Source organism: Cetorhinus maximus, chromosome 1 (genome assembly GCF_964194155.1).
Source record: "Cetorhinus maximus chromosome 1, sCetMax3.hap1.1, whole genome shotgun sequence".
Lineage (NCBI taxonomy): Eukaryota > Metazoa > Chordata > Chondrichthyes > Lamniformes > Cetorhinidae > Cetorhinus > Cetorhinus maximus.
In genome coordinates, this window is record NC_135879.1 from 43,427,286 (window position 1) to 43,447,547 (window position 20,262).

At 40.1% G+C, this 20,262-nt stretch overlaps 1 protein-coding gene across 1 annotated transcript in view; it reads right to left on the reverse strand.

Moving 5' to 3' along the window:
- Window positions 1-3,642: 3,642 nt before the first annotated feature.
- The window catches only part of LOC144679755 (folliculin-interacting protein 2-like), a 111,578-nt gene continuing 94,958 nt past the window's right edge, over window positions 3,643-20,262 (reverse strand). The window contains exons 15-17 of the mRNA XM_078540466.1: window positions 19,359-19,556; window positions 15,408-15,523; window positions 3,643-11,809 (exon numbers count right to left, since the gene is read on the reverse strand). Coding sequence (XP_078396592.1) covers window positions 11,731-11,809; window positions 15,408-15,523; window positions 19,359-19,556 — 393 coding nt within the window. The 3' untranslated portion in view covers window positions 3,643-11,730. The remainder of the gene's footprint in view (window positions 11,810-15,407; window positions 15,524-19,358; window positions 19,557-20,262) is intronic.

Below are 20,262 nucleotides of genomic sequence, written 5' to 3' on the forward strand. Positions count from 1 at the left end.
GGTTAATTTATTTAGTGTTGCTGGTTGATTTAGGACATGGAAAACTCCACTCTTTAAATGTGCCATAGGAGATCTCATACCCACCAGGCACGTAAGGCCTCAATTTATGATTTCATTCAAATGACAGTATCTTCAACAATTCAGCACTCCCTCAATCTGAACTGACATCAGTGCAGTACTATGCACTCAAGTCTTCGAGTGCATCTAAAACTCTCAAGCCTCAGTGCACGGAGCCAAGCTGACATGCAGATTAATAAAGGTTTTATTTTAATATAAAATATTCCATTTGTGGGGTGCAAGTGTCATTAGCAAGGCCAGTATGTGTTATCCATCCCTAATTGCCCTTAAGATAGTAATGAGCTGTCTTCTTGAACCACTGCAGTCCATGTGGTGTAGGTGCATCCATTATACTCGTAGGGAGTTCCAGGGTTTTGGCCCAGTGCCAGTGAAGGAATGTTATATTGTTGCAAGTCATGGTGTGATGGAATTTGCAGATAGTGGTGTTGCCACTTGTCTGCTGCCCTGGTCCTTCTAGGTGGTAGAGGTAGTCAGTTTGGAACTCGCTGTCAAAGGAGGCTTGGCAAGATGCTGCAGCACATCTTGTAAATGGCACACACTGCTGTCACTGTGCATCAGTGGTGGACAGAGTAAATGTTTAAAGTGGAGGAAAGGGTGCCAAACAAGTGGACTGCATTGTCCAGATGGTGTTGAGCTTCGAGTGTTGTTGGAGCTGCACTTATCCAGGCGAGTGGTGAGTATTCCATCAGACTCCTGACTTGTGCCTTGGATACGCTTTGGGGAGTTAGGAGGTGGGTTACTTGCCGCAGAATTCCCAGCCTCTGGCCTGCTCTTTTAGCCTCAGTATTTATATGACTGGTTCAATTCAGTTTCTGGTCAACGGTAACCCCAGGATGTTGATGGTAAGGGAATTTATTAATAGTAATGCCATTGAAGGTCAAGGGCAGATGGTTAAGTTTCACTCTTGTTAAGATGAACATTGTTTGGCACTTGTGTGGTAGAAATGTTACTTGCCACTTATCAGTCCAAGCCTGAATGTTGTCCAGGTCTTGCTACATATAGACACAGACTGCTCCAGTATCTGAGGAGATGTGAATAGTATTGAACACTGTGCAGTGAACATCCCCACTTCTGACCATATGATGGAGAGAAGGCCTTGATGAAACAGCTGAAGATGGTTGGGCTTTGGACTGAGGAATTCCCTGAGGAATTCCTGCAGCAATATCCTGGAGCTGAGATGATTGGCCTCCAACAACCACAACCATCTTCCTTTGTGCTCGATATGACTCCAACCAGCAGAGAGTTTTCACTCCAATTCTGCTGGTGCTCCTTGATGCCACAGTCAAATGCTGCCTTGATGTCAAGGTAAGTCACTCAGCAGAGCTGCCTCCTCCTTTTAGTTGTTTAATTGTCCACCACCATTCACAAATGTAGGTAGCAGAGCTTTGATCTGATTCATTGGTTGTGGGATCACTTAGTTCTACCAATAGCATGCTGCTTCCGCTGTTTCGCATGTTTTAGACTTGGGTTGCAGCTGCACCAGTTTGGTACCTTTTTTCTTTAAAGAATTGCCTGGTGCTGCTCCTGGCATACTGTCCAATACTCATTGAACCAGGGTTAGTCCCTGGCTTGATAGTAGTGGTAGAGTGAGGGATATGCTGGGCCATGAGGTCACATTGTACTTGAATACAATTCTTCTGTTGTTAATAAGCCCACAGTGACTCATGGATGTCCAATTTTGAGCTCCTAAAATGGTTCTGAATCTATCCTATTTAGCACAGCAGTAATGCCACGTAACATGACATTAGGGTATCCTCAGTACGAAGATGGGATTTGTCTGCGCAAGTACTGTGTAGTGGTCATTCCTACCAATACAGTCACGGACAGATGCATCTAAGACAAGTAGGTTGATGAGGACAAGTTCGAGTATGTTTTTCCCTGGTGTTGGCTCTCTCACCACCTGCTTTATGCCCAATCTGCCATACACATCCTTCAATACTTAACCAGCTCAGTCAGCAGTGGTGCTGTCAAGCCACTCTTGGTGATAGGCATTGAATTCCCCCAACCACAAGTATCCCCTAAACATGCCATACCTAGGAGGCAAACTACCCATCCCCCGCCCAAAAGAAACTAATTCAGAAATACTTTGGGAAATTACTCTGCCCTCTGAAGGCAATGAAGTAAAGCTCCAAAGTACACCATTACTGATTAGTTCAGCTAATTTAGTAGCTTAACTTATAACTGGATAATGTCCTCTTCACAGAGGAAGAAGTCAACAACATATCCATCCAGCACACGTCTCAGCAGTCTGCTCTCCAGGAAATTAATGTGTAAAACAGGAATTTCTCGGATCTAGCCTAACTCTGCCTAAGGATTTAAAAATAATAGCTCCTACTATCCCCATCACTCCTTAAATAACCTAACCACTGGATTCAATCCAATTCCATCATTTTAAAATTCAAAATAATTTCCCTGTAAGCCTTTGATTCTCTGAAGTAAACTCAGATATGGAGAGAAAGTCTTGTATCGAAATATTCCTCCAAGTAATATCCCAAAATCCTATTTGTCTTCCTACAGCCACCTCTGACTGCTTGTGCGCTTTTAACAAGTTATTAACTCAAGTGTCTCCTAAAACCAAAAGGAAGGTGCAGGATGACATGCTTTTTAACATTAAAATAGTTTTGAAGCATTACAGAATCTATTTTTCTAACACTAGCCACACATTGTTTAGGATGTTTGACATTGAACACCTCATCTAGGCTTTTGATCTTCCTCTATGCTTCCCCGCTATAACTTCTGTGTTGCTCTTCTGAGAGACTAAATTAACTCCACTGGTTCCATGTCGTCAGTGCACTTGGACAAGTTGCACCATGTGATGTGTTGACATAAAAAAGCATGACTCAAAATTATAACATAGGAAGCAGGCTTAAAGTACCCAAAATGCATGCCACGTAAAACATAATATTGGGCTGTAACTTCCTTGGAGTGGTAATCATCGTCAGATTGCCACTCCGTGCCCACTTACCTATGCCAAATTCCTTCCGTGCCTATCTTGCCTGACCGTCCAACTCAGGTCGGGTGAGATCCAGGCAGCGCAGCTGTCTCCGAAGCCCAGTGTTGAAGTCCACCACCGTCGAAATGAAGGAGGACTTGCCCCCTTTTTTATTGCACTACCTGCTGTAAAGCAGGTCAGCTTAAAAGGACCCATCGAAATTGACAGGCCAGGGAGAAGGCAAGTGAAAAGGATTTGAGGGGTGGGGGGGGTCAGGGTGTGTCTGAAATTTGGAGGGTGGGGGGTGAATAATGGAGGGCTCCCATGGAGGGAGGAGGGGGGGTCAGGGAGTCCTGTGGGGTCAGTCTGGACCTTTACAATAGTTATCCAGAAGTTAGAAGAGGTTCTAATTCTAACTTTTCCTGGGTAACTATTGGTATAACCCCGGCGGAACCATCCGAAGTTTGCGATTTAAATAACATTTTTGGATGGTTCCCAGTGCAGTGCAATTGTCCAGAGGAAGTTAGCAAACCCTTACCTGGGAACTTGCCTGAGGGATTCCCCAGCGCATCTTTGATGATAAATCTGATACTGGGGAGCGCAGATGTTGAACTAGTAAAACAATACACAGGTATAATCCAATAGTTTATTGCACATAAAAGATCAGAAATAATACACTGAATATTTACGTGAAAATATCTGCACAACTACTCTTCCTGACATTCTATTCAATCCTAGCACCACTGAACTGAATAGATAACAATGACAATGTAGTGCGTAATATAAAGTTCGCTGCACTTGAAAAGTCCATTGCATCGCATTTTACTCGGAAACCTCCAATTCTGTGGAATAGATTTTGTAATTACTTTCTTTTCTTAAAAGTACACAGAAGCCCATAGCTCAGGACTCTGCCTCAAATTTTCTACACTGCAAAGTTGCTACTTAAAATAATTTGTCAGGAAATTTAAAAAGCTATTTGAGCAAATTAGACAAGTTTAACTCCTGTTTAATAAAATTATGTTTCTGACAGTGCTAAAACACTGAAGTCAAAGATCAAAAATTTTATGTACCACAAAATGGCATCATGGCATGCATGCTCAGAGTTTCATACATCATGTGGCTTCCAGAACAAACTGCAAACCAACAGGCTTGGATTTATGTACACAATTCAAGTGTCTGAAGGAGATGGTTCGAGTAAAGGTAGTTTAATATTAACACTGAAATGGACAATAATGACAAATAAAAGATACCTGTGTCAGCTACATCTATTATTCTAAAGTCATGTTCTAGAACTATTTCTCATGCAGAAGTGTTTTCAAAGTTCATTTTACACCAACTTTATTAGGTATTACAACAGGAAAGCTACTTACACAAAGTAATTATGCCGAGCATAATTAAAACTTGCTTTTCATTAACATGCCATTTATCAATTTAGGAATTTGTTTTTATAGCAAAATTCAAAAATACAGAAGGACAAATTTAGACAGCCAAGACATTATAAACATAAACAAACTCGAGGTTTGAATTCCTGTCAGTCAACTGAGGTAGTTTTAACAAGCAACAGTTCAGAATTTGCCAAGTTTAAATTCCCACTTAAAATACAAACATACTTCAGAGTTTTCTATTGAAAATAATAAACTTTGAGAATCTTTAGTTCTCAACTTTTCCACATTTAAAAATTTATGTATGAGACTAAGCTTTAACAACGTGTAGAAAAACCCAGTAAATGTGCTAAATGCCAGGTACTTATACAAGAACTTAATAAATTGAGTTACTACAGAATTAAACTGCAGCATTTGTTTCACTTTCACTCAAAGGATGCAGAAGAGTGAATGAGAAAGCAATAATTTTAAGGTGCAAGCAAAAATCAACATAGTACAACAGTACTCTTCCTGGATCTGGCAATAATAATAAGTGGATAAGCAAGGAAACAAAATAAGTTGCTCAAGTTGTTCTTACTGAGACAGGTTACAAAGAAGAATTTTAAAAATGACCACATGCACTCTTAAAAGATTAGATTACAGATCAACAGACTGACTGAACAACGAGAACATCATGACCTGCTCCAACTACAGCATATTTTTAAAAGGGACAATCAAGGCACTGGTACACAAGTGTAATCATTGAGCAAGTACACTTGCTACTTCAGCTTGTAAGCTTTACACACTCTTTTCTCAAGCTATGCTGGGAGAATGTTACTGACAACTGAAAGCTAACCTTCAGGTTGAATGGTTTACTTTAAAAACACCAATATTGTACTTTAGGACAATGTATTTCACTCAATGGTTGACATTCTGCATCAAATGATACAACAGTGGATTTATGCAGCTAATGGCCAAGGTGGATGGGTACCTCAAATAAAAACTGGGGTTAATAAAACATTAACACAAATTTAGAACTTATTGAATTAGTGCCATTTACCCCTACAATATTTAACCCTCCAAGCAATGAGAAAAACCTCGGAAGCTTGATTGGCATAGGTTTTGAATTAACCTTTCAATACATAGAGGATATTAGTGGGTAGCAGGGGTATGACCCCCAAGCTGTGGTCGACCTTGCCCTTTTGCGAACCCCATGTTCAGCTGGCCCGGCTGATAGTACCTGAAAGGGTCCTGTGCTCAGGTTTATGAGTGATGGTCAACAGTAGGGGCAGAGGGGCCACAACCTCAGAGGACAATGGCTGGCTGCTGCCAGGTGCAGAATCCTCTTGGAAGAGAATTTCTATTCCCTTCAAACACAAGTGAAGAAGGCAACAGGAAACCACATCATGCTTCCCTTTTCCCTAGCCAAATATGGTCAATACAAACAGTTTTTACCAAGACAACAGCATGAATGGCTCCACTTGTGTCAACACCTATTCGCTACGGACATCAATGAACTGCAGGTGGATCCCATCATGACTATCATGATGCTACTGCACACCCTCAAAAGGCTCTAAGAGCAAGTATAAGAAAAGAAAAACAGACACCAAAAGAATTGCTGTTTGGAACGTTAGAACATTATCTCCAAGCAGGGGAAGCAGAAAATGTCATTCAAAAGATACACAGATCGTCAGTCAGTATTCTTGTTCTATGAAGCAAGGTGGACAGGAGCTGGGAAGTACCAACACAAAGATGAAGTCATTATCCACTCAGGTGGAGTGAATCATGAAAAAGGAGTCGCAGTGGCTCTTGATCAAAAACAATGCAAGCCTCTTTAAGAGGTTGGGCTATTTCCATGAGAATTCTCAGTGTCAGAACAACAGGTACACCTTCCAACTTGAGCATTATACAAGTATATACCCAACCCAAAGTGCGTTTGTCGAGGACCTTGAAGTTTTCTATGAACTAGATCAAGCAAGAAAACAATGTAGTTCTCAAGTTATCATCATTGACATGGGAGCTCTCAATGCAAAGGTAAGAAATTCTTGTGCACAAGATATTGTTGGGCCAGATGGTCTCAGACAACTGAGTTGACATATGGGTCGATTGTAAAAAGCAGATTGTTTTGACAGCACCAAACACCTGGTTTAAGCATCACCCCAGGCAAAGCTGAACATGGAAAAGTCCAGGCGACCAAATAAGAAATCAGATCGACTTTATTACAATAAATGGACCTTTCAGAAACTCCATTTAACAGTCAAAATCATAACCTGGAGCAGACTATAACAGTGACCATGTGCCAGAGGCTGCCACAATGAACGTCAAGGTGAAAATTCCTAGTGAAGTAAAAGGAAAGCCAAGGGCACTGGATTTTGAATGACTGAAAGACCCTGTCATTAAAGAAGAATTCTGAGTAGAGATAAAGAACCGCTTTACAGGTGCAGGTGGAAGAAGCAATGAACAGAGAAGTGGAGTTTTAACATGTTCAAGGAGGTCTTAATAGAAAGTGCGAAAGTTTAGGTTTTGAAAAAAGCAAAGCATTTCAAGCAAAAATGGATGACAGAAATAATCATGGAGTTGATGGGAGAAAAGAAAAGTGAAATGGTCAGAATCAGAACGTAATAGACTGAACCAAGAAATAAAACAGGAGTGCACTGAAGAAAAAGAAAAATGACTGGAAGTCTCAATTGAAATGTGTTTGTCAATGAAAATCTTGCATCCTAAGGAAATTCACCATGTTGTTAAATGAAAATTCGGGAAAGAAAACAGTTTGCAATTCCACTGGATGTTTGAAAGTGAAGGATGGTTCGATTCTAATGGAAAGGAAAAAAATCAGGGAAAAAATGAAGTGGATACATAGAGGAACTGTACGACGATGACAGAGGACCTCAACCATCAACCAAAAATTAAAACAGGCCCAGAAATTTTGCAAGAAGTGGAACTTGCACTGAAGAAGAAGAAAGGGAAAGCACTGAGGCCAGAAGAAAAAAAGAGATTATTGAAGCAACAGAAGAGCTAGGAACTGAAAAATCGACTATTATCACCAACAAGATCTACAACACTGGCATTATCCCTAAAGATCTAAGTCTGTTTTTATCACTTATTCAAAGAAACCTGGTGCAACAGAATGCGAGAGACATTGAACAATCTACCTAATGAGTCATGTAGTAAAGATCATCCTCAGAATCCTAATGGCTAGAGCTAGTGAGAAAATTAAATCAGATTTCAGACAGTGTGGCTTTGTAGATAAAGGAACACGAAATACAATCTCTCTTTTAAAAGCCTTGACAGAAAGGCAAAATGACCTCTAACTGTGTTTTATTGATTATACTAAAGCATTTGAAAGTCAAACATAATCAACTCATGCTGGAAGACATCAATGGGAAAGATCTTCGATTCATCAGGAATATTTACTGGAATCAAGTAGCAATGATCAGGTATGAGAATGAGCTGAGTGACTGGAAAGCAATCAAGAGGCGCTAGACAAAGTTACATTCTCTACCGGATTCCCTACACAGTGTGTTCTGAGGAATTGAAGGGATGGAGGGTCATCAACATCCACTATACTGATGACACTGTACTTATAGCAACAAATTAAGGCTTGCAAAAATTAATCTATACAGTCATAAAAGGAATAGGTAGATATGGGCTTACACAACTGAAAGGCAATACTTGAAATCCAAAGAAGGATTGGAAAAGCCAAAAGTGTTTTTACAAAATTAAGCAACATTCTAAGAAATGTCAGCTCGGATGTTGAAACGAGAATCTATGTACTAAAATGTTATATCTGGTCAGTAATGAATTATGGATGTGAAGATTGGAGCATTGGAAATGATGAAAAGAAAATCTACAGAGCTTCGAAATGTGGTGCTTAAGAAGGATCCTAAGGGTAAGCTACGGGGGGAGAGGAGAACTAATTAAGAAATATTGCGTGAGGCCAGAAGAACAAGAGAATTCTTAAATAATAAAAGATGACAAATGGAGTTCTTCAGACATGCTATCTGTGCAGAAGGGTTGGAGTGCCTAAACACCACAGGAAGGGTTAATGGAAGAGCAAGAGGTCAACAGCGAAGGTTGCAGCTAAACAACATTAAAGACTGACTTAACCAGAACTCCGACAAGATCATCCACTGTTCTATGATTGGAAAGTTTCAAGGGCCATGGTCGCCTAAGCCACTCAGCCTGGCACTTAGATGATGGCATAGAGGACATTAAAGAAACTGCAAAATTCAGTGTGTTCCAGCAAATAAAGCAGCCCAATAAATAACGATGAACGCATCAAAAGAAATATTTTGGCAACATCAGAATGTTATAGATCAATTTTGATATTTCCAGTCAAATTCCACACTTGCCATGATCTACTGCAAAAGATGGTGAGGCAACACATCAGATCTCTTTGAGCGAGTGATTTTGGAAATTAGATCCACTGTAGCTCAAGTGTGCAGCAGCAACTAACTGAACTACAGCTTACCTGAAGTATTGGGCATGTCAGCAACTCAGGAGTATCTCTTTGTTCATATTTGAAATGAAACAATATTTTAAATTTGCTTTACACTTCTGAATTCTAATAACAGCAATTACATAATGCGTTGTCACAAAATGTGACTAATTCAGCCTTTAACTCCTTTAAGCGCACAATTAGGAAAATAAGAGAGCTTTAGTCAAAGCTGCTTTAATACTCCCAATAGGTTTGTGAGCTGCCTTTACAGAAAGGGGATGATCATATTAAGATCTATAATAAGAAAAAATCAAGTACATTGGCTACTGCATTTCAAAACAGAATGTACTGGAGCAGTGAATGGTATAGTGATGAGATTTAGTTCCATGACTCAGTGCAGACAAAATGCTTTTCATCTGAGTCCAGCCACTAAACAACAAGGAATCAAAGTATGGGGTTACTGGTCAGCGAACTTAAGCAGCAATCAACGTCAATTCCATCTAGCAGCCAAATCCTGATCTTAATCTTTGAGTTAGGCAGCTGAAACCTCACCCTGGCTTCATACTGTGCTGCGGTATGTCCTATTTAGGGTTGATATGATCCATGCATTTCATTTTCCATTGCAGCCAAGGTGGGTTTTCCAAATAGGAGTGGGCCTGCTTGCACAAGAAACAAAGGTAGGATCAAGGGCAATATTCAAACTATGGAGCATGGTGTTATGCATGTTGGATAATATATTCCTCACTGTCTTGATGCATACAAGTAATTATTGTGTAACAAATGAGTGATGCAAATATCCAGACCCAATTTAGCTTATAACAGTTTCTGAATCTGCTGAAGCAGAGGTTCCATGGAGTTAGGTATTTGGATTAAATTAAATTAAAAACTTAAGGAGTTGGAATATTAAAATAAGTCAATTTATGTTTGCTAGACTTTAAGAAATGTTAGAAGTCGAGCCGTATTATCAGTAATCTATAATTGTTTGTGGCAAGAAAATCAAATGGTATGCTGCCCACAAAGTGGCACACCCAACATTTCTAGTTTTTAAATAATTTTAAAGTTTAAAAGGACAAAACCTAAACAATCAAGTCTCCACTTTCTCCCAAACAATTAACAAGGTATTTACTTTATATTAGAAATATTCTCATGCTCAGATATGGTATTTATTTATTGGAATGTTAAATTTAGGTTTAAAACTTGCTACATTTCTGGTTCCCAACAAAGTAACCCCTAAGAAAAACTGAAGTACAGCATTAGCTCCTACACACAATGAAAATACCAAAATACCTAACAGCAAGATGAGCATCAACTTCAGACAAATGTTCATAGTGAATTTCACAATTTTTCCCACTTCATAATTCTCAGCATAAAATATGACCCCCTCTCATTATGTGGCAATCAACTATATGCTTAAATTAAAGTTTTGTATCAACAGAAGCCCTGCCCACAGCTTTTTCAGAACTAAAATAATCAAAAAAGAGTGAAAATATACCTGTCTTTTTATGTAAAATATATAACCCTAAGAGATGATTTTTCTATTAGTGAAGGCTGGATTAAGGGAGAGGGAGGACAGTTATATTTCTCCAGTTGATAATTTTATGAACAAAGTCAACATATGTACAAGATAGGGAACTCTAGCCTATTGTGCTAAAATTAATGGCAGAAAGATCATTTTCATGATTTTCTGTGCATTATTTCACAAAGGTGAGTTATCAATGAGCTGACTATCCAGTTCCACAGGGAACACTACTGGCTTGAGTATACTATCGAACCTTTCCTGTCCCATCCACTCCATAAAGTATTAGCATATTCTGGGATAGTCATTGAACAAATTATTTGTAGCTTTTAATTGGAACATTCCCCCAGTTGGTTTTTTAAATGTTCTTGCGCCACTAGTTAGATTTCTGATAAAGCAGCCTCTATGCGATTCTTACCAGCTGAGATTGTACCGCACTCATTTACACAAGAATACAGGTCCTTCCCCTCCCCAATTTTCATTATTCCTGGCATTCAACATCTCAGAATTCTCCACTAAAGTCAGTCTGGAGATTGTTCAGCATGACTGCGTTGGTGACACCTAATAACCTTATTCATTAATTGCGAAAGGGCAGTGTTACATTTTGTACAAAGCTGATGTCACAAGATTAGCCCCAATATTCCATATATGTTGCTTAACAGAAACTTGCATAAGTTGAGAAACCATTGTAAACAGCGCTCATTTAAAGAAGATACCCCGTAAAAGTTTTTAAAAAATATAATTCTGCCTTTGTCCCTTTACTTGGATAGACAACTAAACTCACAAAAAACTCATGTCAAACCATTTGTATAAAGTAAACTGCTAAATCTGATAGCTTTTTTTGCTGTGCTTTTTTGCAGGATTGTGCAGTATCCTAGCGATTCAGAAATGTAAAATCAATAGATGTAATTTCAAATTCTTCTGAATAGGAATGCTATGTATAATTTTTCTAATACTCAATTATGTACCAGTTAAGGCAACTGCTGAAGTGACTCAAAGTCAAAACACCACAGAAGCATTCAAGATGGCATGAGAGCCTGGTCAGTTCTTAAAGAGTCTGCCTCGTATGAAATACATGCTTTTGTGGCAATCACATTTAGTGTTTGATGAGTTTGGCAGACTTCATTTAAGTTCTGTTAAAAAAACAAACCTGAAGCACTCGTCGTTAAAATTTTTCACTGATGGATGGACATGTATCCCAGAAATTTTCTGAAAGATGATGAAACAGTTGCAGTTTGTAGGTAACCATTCATGTAGAAGATTACTGAACGCACAAAGTAGTTGGTCATCATTCTGCGTAATACTTGTCAATGCGTATAATTAAGTTTTCCAACTTTTCCGATGCTCTCAGTTTGATTTTCTAAAAAAAATTCTTTCTCGACAAAGGCTGTTCTGAGGTTTTAGCTTATAAGAGTATCTGGGCAACATATGGAGAATGAGTACTTGCTACAGCAGCCAACAGAGGCAAGTCATTTGATTCAATCCTGCAAAAGAAAAGTAGAACTGCTCAGTTGTGTAAACAACATTCAGTATATAAAACTCTCTGCTGCAAGCCAAAAAGAAAATATATAATTTCAAAGAAAGTATAGCAATTCATGGGATGACATCTCCAATAATAGCCTTGAGTGACAATTACATACAAGTTACCTCTAGGGGCCTGTTTCCCCAAAATCAGTTAGTAGTTTGTGTAAGTATACATGGGACACCATCTATGTGGCAAGACGACCTTCGCAGGATCACAGGCATTCTCGTGTATGGACACATAGGCCAGAATTTTACACCTTTGGAGCGGACGTACGGCAGTCCCGAATTCATGTGAAATCACACGAGAAGACATCGGGCGGGTGTCTTGATGTCGCTGCACTGTCACGCAAGGGTTGAAAGTGAGCCCACCAACAATTAAGGGGGCAATTAAGCCCATTAAAAAGATAACTGTCCAGAATTTTACGGGGCCCATGTAATTTAACGCTTGGTGAATGGACCACTCTGCCCGTCGTCATTTTTAATTGAAACTTGATGCAGGGCAGGATAAAAGGCAACTAGAACCGTGGCAATTTGACCAAGTAGGAATTTAGGTGAGTTTGTTGGAGGTGTTTCTCATAGTTCATTGCATTTTCTATGTTTTCTGGATTACTCTTTGGGTTACAAGCTGAGAGCCTCTCTGCCAAGTTCCCCCTTCAGCACACTATCCTATGCTATCTGTATTTCAGCAAATGGGGATTGGCTACTCTGCTGGAGGGACCTTCACTGAAGAGGAGGAAGCAGCCAGATGGGAAAGGAGGCCTGTCTGTAGGCAGCATCCCACAGTGCAACCTGTGGGAAGACAGGTGCAGACAGAGGTGGGCTGCAGGACCAGCAAGTGAAATGCAGAAGGCACAAATTATCCTGCAGCCAGTGTCTACAGGTAGCACTCCAGCTACCTGGACATGTCTGGAGGTCCAGTGCTGAAGGAGGTTCCGCCTCTCTAAGGACACAGGTTACAGTGGCCCTGAACTTTATTGCCTCCAGTTCTTTCCAGGGCTTAGTGGGAGATCTATGTGGTGCTTCCCAATCTGCTGCACACACTGTGTTAAGCTGGTCACTGATGCTCTGTTCAGACGGGTCAGCAACTTTATTCATTTCCGGACCGACAAAGCCAGTCAGGCTGAGTGAACCAGTGGCTTCACTGCAATTGCTGGGTTCCCCCGCATCCAGGGTGTCATAAATTGCATGCATGCACCCATAAAGGCAGGAGTGGATGACCCAGCCAGGTGCCTTCGCCAACAGAAAGGGGTTTCACTCCCTGAACATCCAGATTGTTTGCAACCACAAGACTCGGATTTTGCAGGTCTGCGCCAGGTGCCCTGGCAGCTGCCATGATGTGTACATCCTGCGATACTCCCAGGTGCCAAGGCCCTTCGTCACTCCAGCTCAGTTGGATGGTTTGGCATCTGGGCGAGAAAGGCTGTCCCCTGAAAAGGTGGCTCATGACTCCACTCAGACACCCAAGGGCAGAGGCTGATGAGAGGTACAATCAAAGTCGTGGCTCTACATGTGTGGTGATCGAGAGGAGCATTGGGCTGCTCAAGATGGAGTTCTGCTGCCTGGACTGATCAGGGGAGCACTGCAATATCCTCCAGAGCGTGTCTCACTTATTGTCATTGTATGCTGCGCTCTGCACAATCTGGCTTTGTCAAGGCGGGGGGCCCACTGGAGGATGAAGACAGTGAGGCAGCTCCACAGGCTGCAGGGGATGACTCAAGTGATGGGTCTGAGGAGGAACCGGAGGTCGTCCAGGGTAAGGACATGGATGCACATGTGAAGAACGTTATGGGAGGCAGAGAGACCAGGGAGGCCTCGATTCTCCGTTCTTTCAGCTAGGCATCCAAAGCTTGAAAGTGAGGGCAAGGGTGACGCCTCCTTACTGAACGTTCCTGGTGAGGTCATCCTGTCACCCTCATGTCAAGTAACGACCTCTGAAATAAAAGTCTGCTGCCCTTCCAATCTGTCACAAGCCTACCCAGCACCTATGAAAAACGAAGCACAATCAGGCCATGACACACAGATTTTTATATGGTGGTCCCGTTAACACATTTTGTATGTAGTAGATATATGAAGTAAAGTTATATTGCCTGTGACAGCCCCTCTTGTGTTTACAGTGCCTTAAACTTCCACTTGTAAGTGCTGGTTCTTGGTGCCCCCCCACCCCCTCACTGGCAGCGGTATTAGAGGCACCCCGCTGACTGTGATGTTCTGAAGCCCTTGATGACCTTGGCAGTTGTCCTCTGGCCAGCAGAGCCTGTGCAGGCACTGCCTGGGAGGGAGCATCCAAAGCCATGTCTGGGCACTCCTCAGTTGGTGCGGTCTCATCAGATGCGACGAGCACTGCCAGAGAGGCGGAGGAGCTGCTGCCGAGAAGAGCCCACAGATTCGACATGCAGCTCGTCCGCCTGCATAAGGTTGGTTTAAACCTCCATGCTCACCATTGATGGATGGGCACCTAGTATAGTAACTAGGTGACTCATCCATCTCACGCCTGTGCTGTTTTTAAACCCCACCCCTCCGGGTCCCCGCTGAACTTGGGGCCTACCGTGCTCCTGTCCCTGCTGGCAGCGCTGAGCCACTGTCAGCTCACCGTCAGCTGCCCTAATTGGCCAGCTAGCATGAAATCCGGTTTGGCTTACAATCCTGGGCGGGAATGGATCTTGCATCCGCTTCTGGGACAACCCATCCCACGCACACAGCATGTGCAAAATTCAGGACACAGATTCTAATCGAGGCCAACTGGAGGATTTGCTAATACAGTCCTGATCACAAAAGCATATTCTATTCTCATGCACCATATGTAGGATCATACTTTTGAAACAGTTTTAATCATTTTGCTAAACTGAAGTCATAGTTGGTCTTCCTCCTAAATTTGTGAAGGAAAATACCAACCTTTCTCAGTCCTAACAAACAGTTTTTGGGACCATTTATACACATTATGAACTAAAAAAAAAAACTAGATATGTATATTAAAAACAAAAGGTGCAGGAACTAAATTCTCCCAATGTTAACCCTGAAACAAGCCTGTTATGAAAGATCGGCTCCAGGCTTGACAGAGTGTAAACATCATCTGCGTGACAGGCTGCAATTTGTGAAGCAATAGCTGACGCAGCAGGGCAAGCTTTTTTTTTTAAAACACAAAGGTAGTAAAGTACTGGAATTTGATAATACAGTAATTTGGAAAACGAAAAATATGTCGTTTTCAAAAAAAAAAAAATTGGTTGAGCACTTGAAGGAAAGAGACTTGCAGGGCTACAGGGATTGAGTGGGACTGATTGAACTGCTCCGCAGGGAGCCAGCATGGACTTGAATGGCTGAATGACTCTATGACTATGTTCTTTTCAAAACAGCGAACATAGCGCAAAAAGAAAAACATTCATTTTCATTAAGATACATAAACAATTTAAAACAAATTCAATCATAATATAATCTGCACAATTTTATAAATTACAACACCATAACTTCTACTGAAGTTTAGTGAATACTATTTAACAAAGACACAATATGTTTGAAGACAATGAGTATAATATACAGATTAATTCAAAGGCTCTGATTTACCCCAGCACTACTCCCAGTTCTTTTACATGCACTCTAGTGTGGCCTTTCAGGTATTCTGACAGCATCTTGCTTTTAAAATAAAGCTCTTGAAGTCTATCCTCAAGATGGATTACACACTGCAAAAGAAAGAAAAAGATGCCAGAAATTGCTTCAACTCTTGGGGAAAAAAAGTGTACTGGGAAATTAATCTAAACACTAACCAAGGTTTGATACAGGTTTAACATAATTTCCATACTTCTCAATTCTATCATTCTAAAACCTAGTGCTTGGTTTTTTTTAAAAAGTGGCCTGTGGCTCAACTTTTAGTTATTAGTGTACTTGTACTTCAAGATATCTTTGCTCCTCTACCCAACCTGGACTTGCACCTTCCAAGGAATAAGTGACCTTCCTTTTCTCCCTACCAAAAAGTACTACCTCACATTTACCCGTGTTGAACTTCATTTGCCAATTATTTGCCCATTCTGCAAGTTTATTAATGTTCTCCTGCAATTTGTTGCAGTCCTTCTCAGTGCTGACTATCCCCTCCAATTTGCTGTCATCAGCAAATTTAGAAGTTGTGTTTTCCGATTCTAAAGTCCAAATTGTTGATGTAAATTATGAACAGCAAAAGCACATTTCCTTGTGGGACACCACTTCCCACCATCTGCCACCCTGAATAACTACCCTTTACTCTCACTGTCTGCTTTATCTCAAGGCCAGCTAGTAATCCATTCTGCCACTTGTCCCCCAACTCATTATTCTCTAATCTTATTCATCAGTCTATTATGGGACACCTTATTGAAGGCCTAATGAAAATCAAGATAAATTAGATTTACTGCATGACCATTGTCTACTTTCTGTCAACTCCCCAATACATTCAATAACACTAGTTAAGCAATATTTTCCCTTTTTGAAGTCCATGCTGACTATTCATCGTTGTATTTTTTTGTTTTTAGAAGTCTTTCCTTTAGTCGGGTTTCCATTATTTTCCCCAGATTCTTCTGCATGAATGCAACTTATCTGGACATGGAGCTTTATCCTCAGAGTTTGATTAGCTAATTCAATCCATTTCTTTTTATTTTAAATGTGCTTATTTCATTGCTCATCACATCATTCAATATCATGCCTGCCTGCGCTATCATCCTGATAAATAACGAAGCAAAATAATTATTTAATATTTCTGTCATCTATCATTAGCTGTTGTAAATATCTAGTTCATGGTTCATGTTAATATTTTAGAGGTGGTTTTTAGTTCTGGTAAGATTAAAGTTGTAACCATAAGGTGACTAAAATGCTGGGCTTTAGATATTGCCCGAACACCTAAAGAAATGGCATTTCAAATGATTACCCATGTTTGTTTAATAAAGTCAGAATAGAACAGAGGGCGCTATATAAACAGGTGGGCTTACTTAGCTAAAAGAACTGGAGACAATCCTTGCAAGAAGTGCATTCCAGAGATGTCTTTGTTTTAGGAATTGGTTTAAAAGCATTCAATGAACCATGGAAAGTTGTAAAATCCATTTACTTTGTCAGATCAAAGATGAAATTGCAAATGAGGGATAATTATCCTAAAGGTCAATTTGAAGACATCCCTAGGCAGGCAATGTAATCGTGGAGATGGGTGGAGCTTAGGTAAACTCTCGTTTCAATTTATCTGCGTGTTTGCTGAGTTAGTTGCAGCCTGGAGCTGGTTTGTGCAGTTTTCAGCCCACTGAGAGAAGATAGCCAAAGTAAGTGACAGTAAGATAGACGTGTACTGTAAGTAGAGTGGAAAAACTAGTTTCTTCATTCACCTCATGAATGAGGCAAGGCTTAATTTCACTTTGAATTTTGTGAGGGAACAGAGGCTGGAAGATTGCCTGGTTTGAAACTAGTGAAATAATCTACTGTGGTCCCCAGAGAGACTTGTGACGAAGAAAGCAACAAGCAAATTAGCTTGTAAGTATAGAAAAGTAACTAGTACAATGGACTGAGACATCCACAATCAAGAGATGGTAAATGAAAGTTTTACCTGAGAATAGCTGGAGCTGAGGAGAATTCTCCAGAGGCCTGTGGTATACTTATGGGTGGTCCCTACAGAAGTAACTAACTTTTAAGATTGATAAGAGAATTCTTGGGAGAAATAAGAAGTAAACCTGAGTGCATAACATACGTAATTATAAGCCACATTGTTAAATTAATAGTACTTGAATTGTTTAATTCTTTTATGTACAATAAAGTTTGTGTTTTGTTAAAGTGAAATCTGTGGTGTAGGTCTATTGTTTAAAATGAGGTTCGGATTTCTCATTAAATGTTAATGGTCTTTAAACCGATCGTAACATTGTGTTTCCCTTAATGGCCCTATTTCCATATCAGTCTCCTATTTTTATTGATGTGCGTGCAAAATCTTGTACTATTTTGTTTTATGTTCCTAGATAATTTAATTTCATAGTTCCTCTTTGTCTTCCTACTTGCTTCTTTGACTTCTCTCCTAATCTCTTTGAATTTGCTCTTATCATCATGTATTCCTCTGCTGTCTATGTACTGCTACATACCCCTCCTTAACCATAAATTGTTTCCTTATGACTTTATTCATCCATGGAGTTCCACTAGTGTTTAGGTTGTTCTATTCTTGTAGCTTAATGTATTTTTTCTGCACTCTGATGAACACCATTTCAATTGTTGTTCTACATCATTTGCCAAAATTGTTGCCCATTTTATTTTTCCCCAAGTTCTATCCTCAGCCCCTCAAAATCAGCTACTCTCCAAACTTATGTCCTTCTCTATTATCGTAAAGCGCATTATATTATAGCTATTGTGTAGACGACCCCTACTTTTACTTCTCTTAACTGCTCTGGTGTATTTCCCTTTGCTAGATCCAGTAGCAAACTTTCCCTTGTTTGGCTTTTTACATGCTGGGTTTGAAAGAAGTCCTGTACACATTGTAGGAACTCCATTTCCTTATCCCCTTTACCCATCTCTTCTGTCCAATTAAATCAGGACAGTTGAAATCTCCCATTATTTATTTTTTAAAAACTCATTTCTCTAATTTGTCTGCATATTTTTCCGCCACCTTCTCTCCGCTATTAGACTTCACCTACCCGTGTGATGGATCCTTTATTATCTTTTATTTCTATTCATATGGATTCTATTTTTGCCTTGCTGATAGCTACGTCCTTTTTTCTATTGCCATTATTCTATCCCTAATAAGTACAACTATTCCATCTCCCCCTTTTATAAAATTGTTATACCCTGCAATATTTAATTCCCAGTCCTGCTTTTTCTGTAGCCATGTCTGAGTAACCTTTACTATGTCTAGTTCCTCCCAACTCGCAATTGCCTCTAGCTCCCGTTTTATTACAGACACTGTGCATTACTGTACAGACATTTTAACTCATTTAATAGGATTTCCTTTCACTTTGTTTAACAATCTTTTTAGACTCCTGTTTTATAACTATTCTCTTGCTATCAATGTCCTCCGTTACTTTATTCTTTCCTATGCTCTCTTGCTCTGCTTTGTTTACATTTAGTTTATTTACATGTCTTATACATTCCTCCCCATCACCAACCCCCACAAATTACTAGCTTTAAGACTTTGCCACCTCCCTATGTTCCCTTTCCACTAAAACACAGGCCCACCCCAGTTCAGGTAGAGCCCATCCCATTGGTACAGCTCCTTCTTGCCCCAGGATCCAGTGATAAGTAGCCTTTTAGCCATATGTTAATTCTCAAGATCTGTTTGCTCACATATCAATTTGCATATGGCTCGGGCAATAATCTAGGGGTTATTACCCTGTTTTTAAATTTGGAGCCTAACTCATATAAGATAGCAACTGTATGCTTAGAAGAGTCATTTAGCACTAGCTCTGCCCTTTTGTCTCCAGACAAACCAATGCATGTTACACAATGGGCCTCACCCTGTAGCATAGGATGCCATGGTAATGCAGTGTAGACAAATTGCAACACATTATATAGGAATAACTTGCTACTTACATAATCAGGTGGGAGTTGTAGTTTGTAGAGTTGAAGAATGGACTGGAGCAGGGAGGACACAAGGTTAGAGACCAATACCTCTTTGCCCAGTTTGTTGTCCATTATTTTCCTCTGGCTTGTAGCCACTTGGACTGACCACTTATCTGTGTCTGCAATAATACAGACAGATTCTGCAATGGGCTCATCTAAAACAGGGTGCTAAAGCAAAAAGGGTCAGAAGTTCATAAAACAGCATTTAATATTTTGATCTTGATCAATTGTTTTAAAACAATGTAAATTATAAAATTCCATTCAAAAATTGAGATAATCAAAATCACAGATGGCTGGAAACCTTAAATTTGTAGTAACTGCTAGAATATTTGTAGAAATACACACCAGCATGAAATGAACCTGCCAAACTTTTATTACTTCACTGCTCCATATTATTCTGCATGATCAGCTAATCTGCAGGCTGAAAGCCCCTCACACACATCTACAAATTATTCTAGCCCATGAACTTCAACAGCTGCTTAAAAATGCTCCCAATGCCAATCAATTCAGGCATCTATCTATAGATACACACAATTATTAGCAAGAGCTATAGACAGTCTAAACTCATATCCAAAAATGCCACCGGCAGCCTCTCTCAACAAAACAGTCAACTTTAAAGTTAACTGATTGCCTAGCATTGAGCTGACCAAATATTGAATTCTAAGGTAACACCTGCAAATAGCCATTTGGCATTGAATTCATCATGTGCTCAGAAGAACACCAGCATGTTTTAAAACATGCTAGTTCTCTAATAATGTTGAAGTGAGAAGTGAGCATAATTGCTGGGAAGATAGCTGAAAGGAAGTGCACTCTAATATTCGTAGCTGGAGGGCACTGGGTGGCATTTTTGGCTGGCTCTCAGTCTTGCAGCACA